Source organism: Sander lucioperca, chromosome 7 (assembly GCF_008315115.2).
Source record: "Sander lucioperca isolate FBNREF2018 chromosome 7, SLUC_FBN_1.2, whole genome shotgun sequence".
Classification (NCBI taxonomy): Eukaryota; Metazoa; Chordata; class Actinopteri; order Perciformes; family Percidae; genus Sander; species Sander lucioperca.
The window spans coordinates 3,378,918-3,397,603 of NC_050179.1; the positions used below are offsets into that span (position 1 = coordinate 3,378,918).

At 41.8% G+C, this 18,686-nt stretch overlaps 1 protein-coding gene across 12 annotated transcripts in view; it reads right to left on the bottom strand.

Moving 5' to 3' along the window:
- Positions 1-1,893: 1,893 nt before the first annotated feature.
- Positions 1,894-18,686, bottom strand: part of LOC116038465 (serine/threonine-protein kinase BRSK2) — a 176,252-nt gene continuing 159,459 nt past the window's right edge. For 4 of the 12 annotated variants that reach the window (XM_036003024.1, XM_036003023.1, XM_036003026.1 and 1 more), the window contains 7 exons: positions 17,269-17,329; positions 15,026-15,830; positions 14,850-14,898; positions 13,589-13,712; positions 12,277-12,457; positions 11,007-11,096; positions 1,894-4,546 (listed from right to left, as the gene is read on the bottom strand). In XM_036003024.1, coding sequence (XP_035858917.1) covers positions 4,374-4,546; positions 11,007-11,096; positions 12,277-12,457; positions 13,589-13,712; positions 14,850-14,898; positions 15,026-15,830; positions 17,269-17,329 — 1,483 coding nt within the window. In that variant the 3' untranslated portion in view covers positions 1,894-4,373. The remainder of the gene's footprint in view (positions 4,547-11,006; positions 11,097-12,276; positions 12,458-13,588; positions 13,713-14,849; positions 14,899-15,025; positions 15,831-17,268; positions 17,330-18,686) is intronic. The other 8 variants (XM_036003033.1, XM_036003030.1, XM_036003032.1 and 5 more) reach the window with 4 other exon arrangements.

Genomic DNA, 18,686 nt, shown 5'->3' on the forward strand with positions numbered 1-18,686 from the left:
GTTGCTGCATCTCTCCTGGTGACCTGTGGATGTTGTGTGGATAGTGTGTGAGGTTTAGTGCTGAGATGGTTTGAAACCATGATTGGGACCAACGTCTAATTAAAAATGTTTAATGTTAAGGTGAATGCTTAATGATGTACATTATGAGTAATGTACTGAGAAATTGCTGAATTTTACAATGTTATACACATATTCATATACTCATTTAATATTTACTCTCATATTCATATGCTTATATATATACTTATTGAAGTTACAAAATGTTTACGTTTACTCATTTAATATTGTATTATTGAAGATGCAAAAGTTTAAACAGGAGGGAATGTTAGAAAAATTGTGATTTACATTTTTCTGTCTTGTTAATATTAAAACTGTTTGCATAAGAATGCCATATTATAATGATTACACTCCCAAAAGATAACATGGGAGCCACTAATCTGTCCTTGTCTAGAGCACGGAATGGTCCAAAGATAAGGAAGACGACATTGACTCTTTATCATGACTACAGACTTTGTATCACATTCCACGTTGTATTACAAAAGCTGTTGTAGAGAGCGTTTCGATAGTCATTTCTGTACTTTGTAGTAAGTGCTGTACCTGACTCCTTGTGTTCGCAAGTAAAAATGAACATTGAGAGATCTTGAGTGTTTCTGTATATTCTTTGATAATGTAATTATCATAACATATATCAAAACAGTCATTGAATAGTATGTTGGAAAAAAGTCATATTATAGTATGTCAAAAACAATTATAAAATAGCCATAGTATCTAGTATGTAGAAAAAGGTCATGAAAAAGACACAGTACAGTATGGTGAAAAACGTCATAGTATATTGTATAGAAAAAAGTCATAGTGTAGTATCTAGAAAATTAGTATAGTACGTCCAAAGTACAGTATGTCAAAAAGTCATTAAAGTCATAGTAAATCAATAAAGTCATAGTATAGTATGTTGCATAAAGTGAACTTAAGTCACAGTATACTATGTTGAAAAAAGGGATAAAAAAAAAGTCATAGTATAGTATGTCAAAAAAAGTCATGAAAAATATTAGCATGTCGAAAGTAGTCATAATATGGTTTTTTCGAAAAAAGGGATGAAAAGTCATTACATTACATTTAGCTGACGCTTTTATCCAAAGCCACTTACAATTGCTATATATATATATATATATATATATATATATCTCAAAGGTTGCATGCATCTAGAGCAACTAGTGGTTAAGTGTCTCGCTCAGGGACACATTGGTTGATGTATTGCAGTGGGAATTGAACTTGGATTTCCCACACCAAAGGCATGTGTCATATCCACTGCGCCATCACCACCCTAACCACCCTTAGTTGTATAGTAAGTTGAAAAAAACTGATAAAAGTCATAGTATAGTATGTTGAAAAAGTCATAGAATAGTAGGTTGACAAAGTGAACTAAAAAGTCATAGTATAGTATGTTGAAAAAAGTCATTAAAAAAATCATAGTATGGTTTGTCAAAAAAAGTGATAAAAAAGGTCATAGTATAGTATATCAAAAAAGTCATAGTATTTTGAAAAAAGTGATAAAAACATCATAGTATAGTATGTCGAAAAAAGTCATAAAAAAGCCATAGTAGAGTATGTTAAAGAAAGTCTCGAAGCCCACGTAAACTCCACACAAAAAGCTCCAGCCCAGACTGGGAATCAAGGGTCAGAGTTTGCAGTGCCTATTTGCTGGTGCTAGTTGGAGCAGTAGAACATAGTATAGTATGTCCAAAAAAGTCATTGTATAGTATATCGAAAAAAATACATATTTGATCCATTCATATTTGAGAAAACCCTGCTCATGTGGTTTTACAACACTATAGATATTTACCTCAGGGCCACACTTATACATGTACAGGCACAAATAAGGAAAACAAAGACATGATAACTTAATGAGTTTTATTTGTTTCAGCACTGAAGATGCTCACAGTTATTTTATATGGGGATTACATCAGTCAGTTTTGTTCCTGCTCTGTCAAAAGACCACTCTGGGCCTCAGAATCATCAGATGTCCTTGGTGCTGCTAGCTTCCCATTGTAGAAAACAGAAAGGAGGGTGAACGATAGGGTATTGCTTTGCATTTGTGTACTGACATCCCCTCACTTTGCCTCTTCTACCAACAGGTAGAGAGAGCCCAGACGTCCGAGCCTTCCAGCGAGAGGTACAGAGTAAAGCATCGTTCAAAAACTGTGCACAAGATAAGAGGAGGAGAAAGGAAAAGATAAGCGGTAGCGAGGGAACAATAAAAAAAGGCCAGAAATAAAAGCAGACAGGGAATTTAAAACGTTAAAAGGTAGTTTTGTGGAGAGAGAATCAACGAAGGCTGAGAGGAGTGAGTTTGGCATGGAACATGAACACTAAAGCCATGCAAAGAAAAGCTTATGTTTGACATGCACACAGCAATACAAGCTAAAAACATAGAGCAGGAATCCCCAGCATGGTCGAGAAGACAATCAACCCCCATAGTTTGTCTGTATATTTACAAAGAGAAGAAATAGATTGGGATCTGTGGTGTCCGTCTCCTCAGGCCTGGCCTACACGCACAATAATATGAAACTGACAAATATCAATAGAAGAGCATATTCCCTCTCTAAAAAGAGGCTAAGTCTACATTCTTAAATTACTGGTAAATAATCTTTTTCAAGAGTTCCCACAAGTTCTCTTTCCCTCTTCAGAGAGGTCAGGGAAAAGAGAATTTGTGACTTGTCGATGTTCACGTAATTCTGTTAAATGCAGACCAAAACTTAAGAAATAAAAGTTCACTTTTCTTCAAATGTTGTCCCATTTACAAACACACAAAAGGGTAATAAATAACATTCAACTGACCTAACAGCTTTGTTCATATAAATAGCCAAGATATAATAAATTAGGAAATCAAACAGTGAGATGAACAAACATGAATAAATAAGGACATTGCATTTATCACGTCATATTTTTTTTGTTCCTCTACTCCTACTGCTGGTAAGTGAGACTAAGAGAGAGGTATAAATGGAAAATGCAAAGACAAAGTGCTGCAGATAACACAAACGGGAATGTTTGGATCATTATTAGGTCAATCAAACAAAGACATAAATGATCATGTAACAAAAACATACAGAAGAACTTAAAATAACAGGATGTGGCAGGCGCAGGTTTACCAACCTGACCCTATGGTATCTAAACATAGTGTCACAACTAGACATTTAATTTTTTTATACATACGAAATGATATCAGTCTGTACAACAGAATAGATCATTCATAAATACCTACCCTCCTCCCTCCCCCCAACCCATGCTATCATATCATCTCCCCTCTGACCTGTTCTGCTCACACCCAGCTCCTCTCTGAAATCACAATTCCAGTCCATTTGCAGCAATCGTATAAGTGTAATAAAGTCAGTTAGTATTTTAAACCCAGTTCTTCACAAAGAAAGTACATTAAAAAGCAAACAAATACAATCCAGCAAGCATCCGTGTCGGCTGTTTGGGCTTTTCACAAAACTCCTCCCCCTTCTCTCCTCCTCTGAATCAGTCAGTTTCTGCATGTCTTCTTTCGGCTGTTGTTGTTCATGTTCTTGTTAAAACATCCCAGAGTTTTCTGTGCATACTGGACCTGTGCATGTATGCATTGAAAATATATTGTGTATGTAGTGTCTCTTTGTAAAATGCTCGTATCCAATTGATGCAATGCTCCTTGAGAGGAAAGGGTTGGTTAGTGAGGGAAGTGTGCGTTTCATTGTGTGTATTAGTTGTGTGTGTGTTTGTGTGTTTCTAAGATGGGGGAACACTGAAGGTATTTTCATCTACTTCTACTGATGGCTGCCAGAGGTGAAGGGGCGCAGAGGGAGATGAAGGTAGAAGTCTGCATGAAGGGTGTTTCCATGGTAACCCCCCCCCCCCCCCCCCTTTTTCAGCACACCTCTAAAAGCAGTCCTCCGTCAACAAATGTCCGTCTCTCTCTCGAGGGGGGGTTTTGGAGGAGTGGTGGAGGGAAGGCGAACGGAGTAGGGGCTTAATAGGTTTTCTGGATAATTCCTGGTATCAGAAACAAGTCAGGTCATCACACAGATAAGCAGCAAGGAAGCAAAAAACAGAGCAAGGGCCACAGGTGATTAGATGGTTGGGGTAGAGGGGTGGATGATGATGGTGGATGCTGAGAGGTAATGAAAAGGTGAGTGGTAGGACAGGGGTGTGTGTTTGTCATGTACAGTAGGTGCAGTATGCTGTTTGTAAAATATCACTTTGATTTTCTTAATATATTTCTATCTATATAAAGTCATTTTATACAAAAAAAAATGTCCATAAATGATTATGTACATCTAGCTATGTACAGATATTCTCTCTCTGTGCCACTGCTTATACTGATACTGGGATGGGTTTTAGGTCTAAGACTCCTCCTGTGTCCGAACAGATGCCACCGACAACCTGGCTCTGTCTCGGCCCGCAGCGGGACATTTGGTGTCATTATGTTCTGGCTCGTGCCTCCGGACGTGCATGGGTGAGGGGCGGTGCTTGGTGGGCGTGCCAGAGGGGTAGGGCACCTGTCCGTTCTTCTCGTCTGAAAAAAGTTGTTTTATTACGTCAAAGAAGTTACTCAATGGGCTGCCTAGGTACACAGGCGGGAGAAAAAAAGAGGACAAAAAAGGGTAGAGAGACAAGAAAGAGAACAAACAAACTAATGAACAATGGGGTTCACAGGCCAGAGACGAGGCTACACGTATTGTAAGACAGAGCAAGCAGAGGCGAGGAGGACTGACAGAAAGCGAGGATGAGAACTGCTGGAACAGCCATGTCAGGACCATAAACCATGCATATGTAATAGCACAAGTAGCCATGAAAACGCACAAGTAGCCATTCAATCTAAGACTAGAAAATAAAGCAAATAGTAGGGCTGAAGTCAATATAGGCTTTTGTACAATGATGCTAGAGTAAACTTCTTTAACACATAAACTGTATGATGCAGAAAGAGGAAGTATGGTGTGAGTCGGTGCCCAAGCAGATCTGGCCACCCAGGAGCCGGACAAGTGTTGGAAGCTTCAAGACGAAGTTGCCCTTGAAGGATAATAAAGGAGTGTCTCCTCTCCTTTTGACAAACCTAATTGTTTGTAAATACTTTGCAGAAGTTATTATAGCACTGAAGGTCAACTTAAGCCTTGGCAAAACTCAGATGCTGGATGCTGTCTGTCTCGTGGCTATTGTACCAATTAAGGCACATCTAACACAGTAATGTTTGGACTTAGTCTGCCTGGAGCAAAGAGACAAACTTTGATCATCACATTTCTACAATTAAGTTCAGAGTTTTAGACCTCAGCTAACGATAAAACCTGGCCAAAAACACATCAAACAGGCCGACGCCGGGTGGCTGAATCATCATTGTGCAAACTCTTTGAAGTAAGAAAAAGTCAAACTTGTGTTGTTCACTAGTCAAAACTGATTTAAGTCATAAATGCTGTCTTAACTTGATGCTGTGTGCTGAATAAAATGAATGGATATGCTAAATAACACAAGTTTATATCTTTCTAACTGCTAGAAGCACAGTTGCAGTGTGTGTGTGTGTGTGTGTGTGTGTGTGTGTGTGTGTGTGTGTGTGTGTGCATGCATGCCTGCGTGTGTGTGTGTGTGTGTCTGACAGTGTGCATGCAAATGATCTCCAGCTAAACACACTCACTCTTTCTGCAGGGCCTTAATGGTCCCACTGCATGTAGGTGGAGTGGCAAGGACACTAAACATGAGAAATGGAGCAAATAAAGAGTCAATGTTCTTTTTGTTAATGGTGCATGCAACTCTGGGAACTATCAGTCACAAACAGGACTGTTTCTGAATAGTTGGAAGAAGATCCATTTGCGCAATAGAGTCCCGTGGGCCGACAAATGAACAGTGACATCAGTAAAAACAGGCAGGGGTGCTGCTCAAACGACAAAACGCACACACGCACACACTGGACCGGAGTGTGTATGTGTATCAGCACTTAAATGCTGTTGTAAAGTGGAGTTTCTCAACCCGACAATATGCACATGCTGCCAGTGTGAAGACTAGGCAAACTTTGTGTGTGTGTGTGTGTGTGTGTGTGTGTGTGTGTGTGTGTGTGTGTGTGTGTGTGAGAATGTGCCACAGTGCCAGTGTGAAGACTAGGCAAACATTGTGTGTGTGTGTGTGAGAATGTGCCACAGTTGGCTTCACCTGCTCCATTATCCTGCTGGAAAATGGCCTGTTCCCTCTTTCTTTATCATGTGTGAAGAATTTCCACATTTAGTCACTTCAAGCCATCCAAATCTGCACATTTTCAAAAATGTCAGGAAACTCATTAATCATAATGATCTCAGCTGCTTGATAAAACAGAGACAGCACCCTCTAAATTAATGGTTGTCCTATGTAGTCCTATAGTATTTTCCACACTCCTTTCATTGTTCCACCCCTCCTATTGTCTTCCTAAAGCTGAGCTCCCAGGTATGCTTCTGTTAATGGTGATTAGGGTAGATAATGACCAAGACTTGATGAAGCCTTTTGTTTGACACACATTGGTATGCAAAGCCATTTCTATTCTTAATTACTAAAGGCTTTTTCGAAGACCCTGTGGTCAGGTAGTACCAAAAGTGTGTTAGGAGGTCACAAGAAAAGAGGAAGGTGGAGGAAATTGAGTTTAAAGGGGTGATAGAATGATTATATAGGGTATTTCACACTGTTCCTTAAGGTCTCCTAATAGGGTATATAACATCGATTGGGCTGAAAATGGCATGGGCCCTTATGCATCCATGTGTTTTGGCCCTAGTTGGAACGAGAGCTTTTCTTCCAAATATGGTATGCTCATGAATATTTAGATGAGCTGCGCGCTGATTGGTTGAGCGAACCACATACACATACATTGGAGACGAGACAGCAGGTCTCATATTTCACACTGCAATGTTTTGTTACTAAATTCACTTCTGAGACTTTTTTATGCGAGAAATCAACTATATAAAGCTCAAATATGGGCCGTTTTACGCAAATTGATGGCTAATTGCAAATTTGGTAAGGCGTGTCGGACTTCAGGAGGTCCACACAGTCTGACGAGACAGCGGCAGCCCGCTTTGCTCCATACCCAGGGCAAAGTCACCGTTTCTGGGTTAGTGGACTATCGGGGCTCGGGGCTCTGCGGAGCTGGCCGGCTGCCGGCATAACTACAGTATATTTACAGTTTGAATTTCATCATGCCACGTATATTACAGCTACCCTAAGGTCTTACAAAGCTAACACTTGTGTCCGATTTCAATTTAATGCATTTTTGTGAATGTGAGGGGTTTCGTTAGCTGCTAGTGTCCCTTCAATCCTATGGGTAAAGATTGCGGCTAGCTAGCTAGCTACACTTTCGGCATAACTATAATATATTTACACTTTGAATTTCGTCACGCCACTTATAATTACAGCTACCCTAGGGTCTTACAAAGCTAACGCTTGTGTCTGATTTCAATTTAATGCATTTTTGTGAATGTGAGGGGTTTCGTTAGCTGCTAGTGTCCCTTCAATCCTATGGGTAAAGATCGCGGCTAGCTAGCTAGCTACACTTTCGGTATAACGGAATTTCGTCACGGCATGTATATCACAGCTACCCTAAGGTCTTACAAAGCTTACCTAACACTTTTGCGTTAGCCTGCTGAGCTCCTGCTGAACTCCGACACAGTCGGACAAAATTTGCAATTAGCCATCAATTTTCGTAAAACGGCACATATTTGACCTCTACATAGTTGATTTCTCGCATAAAAAATTCTCAGAAGTGAATTTAGTAATTAAATAGCAGACGAACAATGTATAAAATTTCTGAGATCTGCGTGACCTAGATTCAGAAGACTAAGCTGACCTCAGGTCAGTGGTGTAGCCTATGTAAATGTTGGGGCGTGACAAAGACTAGAGCCAAATAAGGTAGGAGTTGAGGAGTTGACGTCAACTTTTAGCTTTGTTGAGATTCGATTGAGTTTTCAGCAGCAGTTTCAAATTGTGAGATTTGCAGAAGAAAGTGTGTCAATGGAATTTTGAGGTTCTATGTATGTCCTATTTACCCAACGAACTTTGTCGTCGTTTTTCAACTATGACAAGGTAAAATCTATCACCCCTTTAACAATGCTTTCAATTACTGCTAAGCACATATTGACCTGTTTCAAGAGTCATATTACAATGTGAGATACTGTGATAGTGAAAAACATGACATTTATTGAGACTGACCTTGGTCAAAAACAACTGGCTTTGACTTTTGATACTAAATCTATTAACCCTGTTAGGGTAGAGTAGAATACTGCACTTCATTATTTATGTTTTTTTGTAAAGTCCTCAGTAATCCTTATTGGTAAATGGTTCTCATATTATACATTACATTATGTGTATCTCTGTTGCTGAAACAATCCATAGCAGTCCTTTAAACCTAATTTAATGTCATTTATTCAAATGTTACCTTTCCCACACCTCAGCCTATTAATTGGCTCTACAAAATGAAAGCTCAGAAGTAATTGGTAAGCTTACTGAGACACTGCAATGATAAGAGACTGTTAAATATAACAACAGCTGTGATGACTGCTGTTGCTGACATTTCAGAGTGCCAGTGAGTATAATACCAAGCTGTATGATGGCTAAGTATCTGTTCAGCGACTTATATCTTTGACGTTATAGCTCGATTTGGTTTTGGAAATACTTTCCTTAACTGGATCAAACTATTAACTAATACATCTCAACCCTGTCTTGAGTCCTTCAATATTACAAGAGGTTGCCACCAATGTTCACCTCTATCACCACTTCTGTTCATACTAGCTACTGAACCATTAGCAATAGCAATGAGATCTAGTAGGCAAATACAGGGGATTACAATTGGCAACAGAGATCATAGCATAGCTGTTTTTTAAACTGACGTCATTTTATTCTTAAAACAATTAAACACATCCATACCAGCATTGTTAGATCTAATCTGCCTATATATAAAGTAAATGCTTCAAAATCATCACTAATGCTGCTTAATGGAAATGAAAGACAATATATGAACCAATACTTATACTTTAGTAAGTAATAATGAACAGTACATAAATCTATAGAGAGAAAGGTGAATGCCCTTACCTATATCCATGATAGGGAGAATAAATATATAAAAAATTAATATATTGCCTCAATTCATGTATTTATTTCAAAATATCCCTATCGCGCCACCTGCAGGAATGTTTAAGAAACTCACAGCACTCTTCAGGAAATTTATATAGAATAAGAAATGTCCTTGAATCTGCTTATCTCTGCTGTATCTTGTTGTTATGTTATGCATCTATGTTCAAATCTTTATTGACACTATTTAGCAAACACAATTGAGAACTTTAATGTTCTATTTTTGTTCTGGAGATGCTCCGTCCTCTTGGATGGACATAGAGTCAGGCTCCTTGCATTTGTAACTGTATTCAGCCAAGCTAAAGTACTTCAGAACAAAAGAAAAGAGGACATTCAGAAAACGATTGGAAGAAAACTTGTGATATACACAACTCCTGTTAAATTGAATAAATACAAAAGTAATATACCTGACCTTTGTTTTAAATGCAATGAGGCTAAAGGAACATTTACACACTGTGTTTGGGAGTGTGACAAAATTAAAACATTCTGGAGGGAGATGATTAATAAAACTATGTTTATCTTGTCTGTGAACATTCCAATTGACCCTAAGATGATGTTGTTGCACCTGTATCCAACACATCTGAATCTGAAACCCCAAGAATATAAATGTATTTATTTTGCTATACTACAGGCAAAAAGGACTATAGCTCTCATCTGAAAGAAAATGGAGGCACCTACAATTGGTGCTTGGATCAAGAATATGGCACAATGTATGTGCATGGAGAGACATACAGTATATATTGAGAGGCAAATTGGGGGTGTATGAGAAAATCTGGAGGCCATTTGACCGGTTTGTAAAAGATGAAGAGCTGTCTTATAATTAGCTTTTTTGTTTTTTGATTGTTGTTGTATTAAAATTGTAACTGCAATGAAAATTTTATAAAAACATTTCTTAAAAAAAGTATCTGTTCAACAACGTCAGACATGGAATTGGAAATGGGTTTAAAAGGATAAAAGAAGACATGGACATACAGACACCAAGAGAACGATTCACGGATGAGTTGAAATTGATTTCCAAAGAAAACAGCACATCTCCTTATAAAAATGCTGCATTTCAGGCCTGTGGTGTTTCTATGTGACCAGCAGGTGGAGCTGTTGTCAAGATGATGGTGACTTAGACGCGCACAAGCAGAGCAGGAAGGACATGCTAAGAGGGCATGGGGAGGAGTAGGATCCCTATTTCTCTCTTCTTTTTCTTTTCGTCATCCAGACGTTGAGAGAATAGGAGGAACGGGCTTATACATGTCCAAGGGCCTCCGCATCAACCCTACGACTAATGAAAAGACGTAAGAAGAAAGGGGTTTTTAATAATGTCACAAAGTTCACAGGTGAGCGGTTAGGTGGTGATTGCCCGTCAGAGGTTTTGTATGTACTCGGGACCTTTGGAGGAGCCAAAAGAGGCTGGTGGAAACAGGGAGAGGGGGTCCTATTGTACAAGCACCCAGAGTAAGAGTAAAAGAAACAGAGCGCTTGTCAGGTGTGGTGTCACTGTGCGGTGCAGTGCATTGTGGGAGTGCGTTGAGGTGCAGTGGTGTTGCCATGGTGACAAGCTCAGTCTTGGAAGTAGGAGTAAAAGAATGCAAATCAGCTTACCCTACCTCTACTCTAATCTTCACTGCCAGGGCAACGAGACATTTGACCCGCGGTCGGTGCTTGAGAGCAACTCCCACCCATTCATGGCAGTGAGGCCCGCATGCAAAGGAAGCCTTTTCAAGAAACGGAGAGCGGCTCGGGGATTTCAAGCACGGGAGGAAGAGGAGGGCAGGATTTAGCTCAGCTTCAGCGGTGAGAGTGTTTGTCTGGGGGTGGGATGGGCAGATGAGGCGGTAGGGGGTAAGGGTGGAGAGGTTTTGGATAAGAGTTTGAATTTTTTTTTTCTTTTCAAAAGAGGAGTTCTTACTCACCAGACAGCTGTTGGACCCCTGGCTGGTCATGTGTGCTTAACAATTGGCTCTGAATCGTCTCCACTACTCGCTTAAAGCGTCGGCTGGGTCCTAAACACAGGCACACAAACAGGAAATATTTGTTGCATCACAATACACAGGTAGCAGCGGAGCTGTGTACAAACTATGTAGATGGATTAATGAAGAGAGGAAAAAGTAAGGGTGAGGAGGGAAGAAGCACATACGCACAAGTGCATAGTTTGAAATGTGAGCTGGAGAAGCTGCAGAAAGCCGGACATGATAAATGGAGGCCAGAGAGGAGTGCTACTGTAAGCTCCTGCTGTCTACCTCTTACAAACAGTATAGTCAGTGACAGCAGGCTGCAAAGTTCCACTACTACACCCCATTCAGCTCAAATGTGCCCCGCACTTGAGTGTGTGTGTGTGTGTGTGTGTGTGAGGCAGAAAGAGAGGGAAAGAGGGCATGCATGTGTTTCTGCAAGACAAACAATGATTGCATAGTATGTAATCTTGCATAGCCAGACCTCATCTTGTTACGCTCAGGAAGGTTTGGGGGGGAAATCTTATCAAACATTCAGGATTGCAAGAACTTTGAAAATTTCTAAGGCAGCCATTCTTTTTTAGCAGCAGGTTTGGAAACATCCACATTTGGAAGCAGCAGTTCTGGTTTATTTGTTGGCTGGATACAAACATAGATTAGATTAATTATTTGGTTGGTAATTAGTGTGACGGCATCCCACGCAACATCTAAGTGATGCCTTTTTTACACTTTTCAAAGTGACTCATGAGCTTGAATTTCCCTAGGCCTCTGTAAGCCTGATGAAGACTGGCTTTTAAAGATTACATTATATTGTGTGTAACTGTCCTCTGTGGTCTGCTGTCTCAGAGCAGGAAGATCCTGGATTCGAACTTGCCCCTTTCTGTCCACAAGAGAAGGAATCAAATCCCCCTAAATTCAAGGCACCCTGCTTTATTGAAGTACAAAAACAATGCAGGTGCATTCAATTTGTATTTCACTTATAGCAATTTGTTAGAGGATACTGTTACCTTCTGATTCTGAGTAAACAAGGAGGTAAACTTGTAAAAGTAAAGTAGAACCATTTGAATTAATGCTTTCATGCCTGGGGTCCCTAGATCCTAGAGGTCTTCATTTGGGCTATCTTGTGGCAGACTGGTGACCTGTTCAGTGTGCTTCTTTACCAATGTATACAGGATAAGTGGGTATAGAAAATGAGGGTGAGTAACTGCGTGCATGCTGATAGTGTCCTGACCTGAGAGCAGGGTGAAGGTGACAGAGTAGATGCCATTCTCCTTAGTGGCAGCTGTGCTCTCCGTGTAGGTGATATCCACCTGGAATTTGACCGGCTTCTGGAAGACTGTAGGGCCGGCTGTGGACTTGTACTCCGCTCGGAAACTGGTCTGGGAGATCACACTGTGGCTCAGGCTGGGGATCTGTGAGGAAAACAATAGGAGAAAAAATGTAAAGGAAAAATGGACGAAGAGACAGAGATATGAATAAAAAAAGAGGCGAGTAATGGGATTATACATAGGGAGTATTGATGTTTAATTTTTCTCCCACACCTTGCAAATGACAAGGTGAGTAAACCCTCATTAAAATACCCTCCACATACAACTAGCCACAGTTGAAATTCCAAGGAGATTAATGCCTCGGGGAGTAGCCATGCATGACAGGGAGACTTAAGCTAATGTAATCTTGAGTCATCCAACAACATTGCACTCTCCCCCCTAAAATGAATTTGTATGCCCAATGAACAGGTGAGCTCTGAAATAGTCACGTTTCCACCATAGTGCTGGAGAGGATTTGACATTCCATTAATGTGAGTGTGCTGAGAGGTATAATTCCACTGATTCAGGTGCCAATCTTCTGTCTGGAATACCAGCTAGCATAACCCAGAGGGGAAAATAGCTACCACCAGGGATGGGGAAACAGATTTGACATTGACCTGCACTGGCAGAGTTTGCATTTACTTAGACTTTGTTAAATTTAACTAGGGTGAGAATAGGTTTTGTTCAATTATGTACACTGAATATCAATTACCACTGCTGAGTGTTTGTTGGTACAGATTCTTTACTAAGAAACCCTGATATTGCCCCCATTCCTGCATGTATTTATACATCCACATTATAAAACACTCCACACACATAGACACAATCTACACTATTTCTCGCACTACACATCTAAATATACGTACAAACACACACTGCTCAGTACAAGGTATTGAGGGCAAAGCATCTATATGCTAATGATCAATACTCTCTGTTGATTTTCTATTGACCTGAAGTGAGTCTGCAGTCAGAGAGAAAATAGAAGCACTGAACACAAGCAGTTTACTGAATTGCTAAATAAATCAGAAGCATGTTAGCAAATACTCAGAGAGGGCCTGCCTCATAGCATAGCCAATCACTGCTGCTGCTGCTCAGACAGCAGATGCACATGCAATACAGCTGGGTGCGCGCATATTCTGATTTACAGAGGAAAGTTGGGGCGCAGGGAGCAGGGATCAGGTGAGAGTGGAGGCAGGGATAAAGTAAGGAATTAAGCAAGAAACTGTGAGTGTGTACCGAGAGAAAGGCTTGAACGATGTCTGCCTTGATGGAGCTGAGAGGCTTGTCTTTGATGACAATGAAGATCTGCTCCTCTTTTTCCAGGTTGATGAAGTTACCAAACCAGGATTTTTTGGCAAGTCTGTGGGGAAAAGACAAGAAGGGACAAAGAGTTTGTCAGCTGTACTTTTATATCATTACACTAACTACTGTATATGCCTACTGGAGAGCGTTTGTCTTCTTCCACCCTTTTTGTTTCCTTCTTAAAACCCATCCATCTATCTATCCATCCAGAAAAATGGAGAGCTGGTGAGGAGTCTCTCTCTCTCGCTCTCTCTGCAGCTTTGGGGAAATGGAAAGGAGCAAACGGAGGATTCCCTGAAGGAAATAAGCTAAAACTGTGCAGGGGAGAAAAGTTTTCTGACATTTCACCTTCTGTTCAACTGTTTGTGTGTGTGTGTGTGTGTGTGTGTGTGTGTAAGAGTGTGTAAGAGAGAGAGAGAGAGAGAGAGAGAGAGAGAGAGAGAGAGAGAGAACGAGAGAGAGAGATAATTGGGCCTCTCTGTGAACAGAAATGAAGGTCCAGAAGGGGTAGCGGTAGATGAATTCACCACTGGCCTCAGCCCAGGTTATACCTTCACCCACTAATAAGCCATATGGACTCCTGTTTTGTGCCATATTAATATTCTATGAGATTCTTGAAAATGTTGATGTATTTGCAACTTTTACTTTTACACAAAGAGAAACACTCCCTACTAAATGCATACTTCTATAATGTTATGAGGTCTCCAGCGACATTAAGGGGCACATTGTCCTGCAGTAAGAAGCTGGTTACAGCTGGTGCGTGACTGTGTATTAATGTGATCAAGCTCAACCTAGCTAAGAGAAGGTCTTTTTTGTCCAGCCAACTCCTTCCAGCCAGGATGTTCTTCCCAGCCAGGTAGAAATGGCCAAGCCAGACAGCCAGCAAACCAAACAGGCATATCTAGGCCAACCTTGAGTTATCAGGCCTCTGGGAGCTCAGCAACATCACACAGGCTACCTTCCCTCCCTCATAACCAACCCAATACCTCCTGCTACGGTGTTGCTTCTCCAGCCCAGACCACACCTGAGGTCATTACAGGAAACTCAGCAGGCACAAATCAAACATTCACGGACGTAATACTTTCCAAAACATGCTATCAAGAGCTAGCCTGTTTGAGCCAATGGCTGAGGGGCTGACAGGTTATGCATAGTTACGATGGTGGTCGTGGATTCAAAAAGTACAGCATCTACTCACTCTGGGGAAGACTCTGGTGTGAGGCTGGACATCTCCTCTTGTGTGGGAACTGTGGAAGCAGGCTCAAATGTCAGACAAAGTTGGAAGGCTCAGAGAAAGATAATAATTAAATAACTTTAGTGGATACAGTAAGACTTGGGGAAGGTTGAAAAAACACAAGATAATTCCGTGTTTACCATAAAAATCTCCTGTGATGTCAGTACCTTGGAGTTTCCTGCGGTGGAAGCGTGGTGAGCCAAGGAAGCTGTTTTTGATGGAGTTGAGGCGCGTCCTCCAAGGCATGCCTCCGATGGAAGGGCTGGGGGGCGGCGTCGGGGTGGGGGTCCCGGCCGGGCTGTCCTTGGGAGTGTGCACCGGGGTGCCCTTTGGGGTGGGGAGGGGACTGCCTCGAGGGGAAGGGTGAGGGGTAACCTGTATGAGGGGAATAGATTTGGGCGGGTGGTCAGTGAATGAAGAAGGCGCCGGCACCACGGGGTGAAAGTGGTGCAGCCGGATGGGTGACAGGGGCACCACTGGGCTGAAGGGCACAGAGAGCTGGGTGTTGGCAGAAAAATGGGAGCGCCATACCTGGGGGCTGTTTGGGATGGAAGCACTGGAGATGGAAGATGGGGAAAAAGGGGAGGAAGGGGAGGATGGAGAAGTAGGGGTGGGGGGCACAGAGGTAGAAGGTGGCTGCAATGGGAGCTGGCAGGGAGTGGAGGGCTCCGATTTAGCTGCAGATGCTGGATCTGGGGGGGTTCCGGGGAGCGGGTTAGATTGTGTGGCTTGAAGGGGCTTAGGGGCAACTTTGGGCTTGGCAGGGAGTGTCTGTGTCTTGTTGAGTGCTGACGGCAGGGGCTCACTGTTTGGAGCAAGTGAGTTAGGGGTGGATATACGGGGGCCTGTGCGATTGGGGGTGGGCTCAGGGGACGGGCAGGGGCTTGTGTTAGGGGACTGTGGCAAGTCTGGGGACTGAGGCGGTACACAGAACTTTCTGACAGGCTGGAGTTAGAGAACACAGTGTAAGGACATGCAGCACGATACAGCCAAGAGCCAGAGCAGGTGGAGGAGGAGAAGAAAATAAAGCAAAACACAAGGGGACACACACAGGCACACAAGCACATAGATGAAGAAAGAAAGAAGTGTAGCAGAACAAACAACCACACATCCAGAAGAACAGGCAGCCAAAGAATAAGCAGGTGAGATGTGTGCATACACAGAAGGGATGGTGTGAAAAAAGAAAGACAGAAAAGAAAAGAAACATGCAGTTAGATTAATTAAATGTTTTAAATTAAATTTAATGAAATTAAATGGGAACATAAACAGCAAGCAATGCACACAATTTAAAAAGTCCAAACAACAAAACACATAAAAAAGATGGATTTGAATGAAACATACAGGGCTCTGCTGGCGGAGAAAAACAAGCAGACACAGACAAATGTGTGAGAGACATAAGGCCAGTTGTGAGGACAATTTGGTCTCAATAACAGGAGGAACAACATTATGGTATCACTGCTGTAAAATTTCCAGTTTCCAGATAGGTTTATTGATCTGTTTTATTTTTAACAGTTAAATTGCAGCCTCAATGGTGCACTGATAAACTATTTCCCTCGGACGCCTCCCCTTTTTCCAGACACAAATCTAAGAAAATAACCCCACACAGAGCCCCTTGCTGAGAGCACAATCCAGGCTTTGGGTAGGTCTGAGAAATCAATTTCCCTTTTAGATCAGCATGAAAGAACCTGTGTGGCGTGAGGAGCTCGTCTTAGGATCCCGGCTAATCTTGAGCCTACTCAGGTTAGTCAGCTGGAAAAGTTTACCACAAGCTCCCCAGCTCTGAGCAAGAAAAGTGGGATTTTCTGAAGCATTCCTGGAGCTGGATTTCCAGAGAGCTCAGGCTACAGAAAACAGAGAGAGGGATAATACGCAGAAAGGATAGAGAGAGAAGAAGCTTTAGGGGCTGGAAGAAAGTTTTCTGTGCTGTCATGTGCCCCGTAGAGGTTCATCTGTATATTTAACAGAAATATCCAACTATATGGACACAGTTATGACCCATGTAAAGTTTTACCATAGTGGATCCCTGCTTTCTCAAAACACAAGAATAGTTTTCAACTGTGGATGAAAACTTAAGGAGATACTATATCTCAGACTAATAACAAAGTGGAGCAGTAGAATAATATTGCATGTGCAGAGACATACAGTGATATTGCTTTCATAGTGTGTGTGCTGTGCATTGTTAAAGGTCAGAAGCCCCAGCGATGTAGCTGTAGTGACTGTCTTTATTTTCTCTAGTGGACAGAAACCGCAATAAAATGACAGCAATAAGATGGGATCTGCAGTAGGTAGTTATCCTTGAGTGTGAACAACTAGATATATCCGAGAACTGGGTCAACAGGTGTGTGTTCCACGTGTGTGTATGTTTGAAAGGGTCGTGACTTACCCGTGGGCTGCTGAGGGGGCTGGTGGAGAGGCCGGACGAGGCTCCACTAATAGACCGCGACCTGTGGCACAAACACGCAAGAAGAAACACAGGGGCAGAGGTAATTTGTCGGATCAACGTGTATACCTGTTACATGTTTCAGTAAACACTGGTGGAGGTGAGAGCTTGGAGGTTACATGTTGCACACAGTTAGAAAGCACCACAGCATATGTCAGCATCATACCAAGCACAGTAGTTGCTAATCAAGCCCTTTGCAAACACAACACCTATTCACACAAAGAGGGTCTAAGCAGGACAACACAGTAACAGCACCGACTTGACAACAGACATTACTAGCATTGACTTGCAGCAATTAGTCTCGAACCAATTAAGCTCAAACTTCGGTTGCAAATATGTTGATTTGACTGCAGCTTCTCCTACCAATCTATAGACTGCTTTCCACAGATGAGCCCTTTAAATTAGCTTTCTGCCCCGTCTATAGTCTGCTAATAAACGAAACGTGTTGATTTTTAGGCCTTAGCATTGGATCAGTAGAAAATATCTTGAGGGGGGAAATGAAGTGGGACATTTGGTTGAGTGCCATTTGTCATGTTTTTCTTTTCCCCCACAGATGCCGTCAATAACCCCTATGAGCAGAGCCCTGCTCAGAAATGAACAATCACAGGACAATCTGTCTCCATCAAGCGCACACACACACACACACACACACACACACACACACACTCACACAAACGCACAAAAACAGGGACTGTCAACACTCGGAAACACCAGCTGCTCACTGTCACAACACTGTTCCTTTTTGTCATTCAATCTAATACCCCCACCCCCACTCCCTCCCCCTGTTTTCCCTCTCTCTTTTTTTTAATTTCAGCATGGATGCATTTGTGACCATGTGGCCGAGCCTACAGATCTTTTGTCTATCTTTAAAAAGATAAAGACACTACCACTGGTGTTTTGTCAACTTGCTCGGTTGTAGAGGAAGACATCACGGACAAATGTGAGGGGAGGATGAGGGAGTTTAGGAGTGATGGAGGAATGAGCAAAAGATGGAAGAATGAGATGAGAGGGAGGGATGGAGTAATAGAGACTAATGTTCATTGCTGATGCTGGAGCAGTCCCACAGGACCACAGAGGCATCCATACATGGACACAAAACTGTGTACACGGTTACAGCTAGTAGCCATAAAAATGATACCGGTGCTGTCACAACAAGAAGCCCGGATTAAGATCTATATGTATCAGTCTTCTTAAAGGTAGAAGCAACTATTGGGTTCAGTCATCCACCCCCCTTGAGCTTTTAATTTACAACTGCCTAAAGAAAGAACTGATACTAGAACAGGAAGCTTTACTCCTGAGAGGCACAGACACAATTAGAAGAGAAGCAACAGCTACAATGAGAGGAGAGAAAATATAGAAAC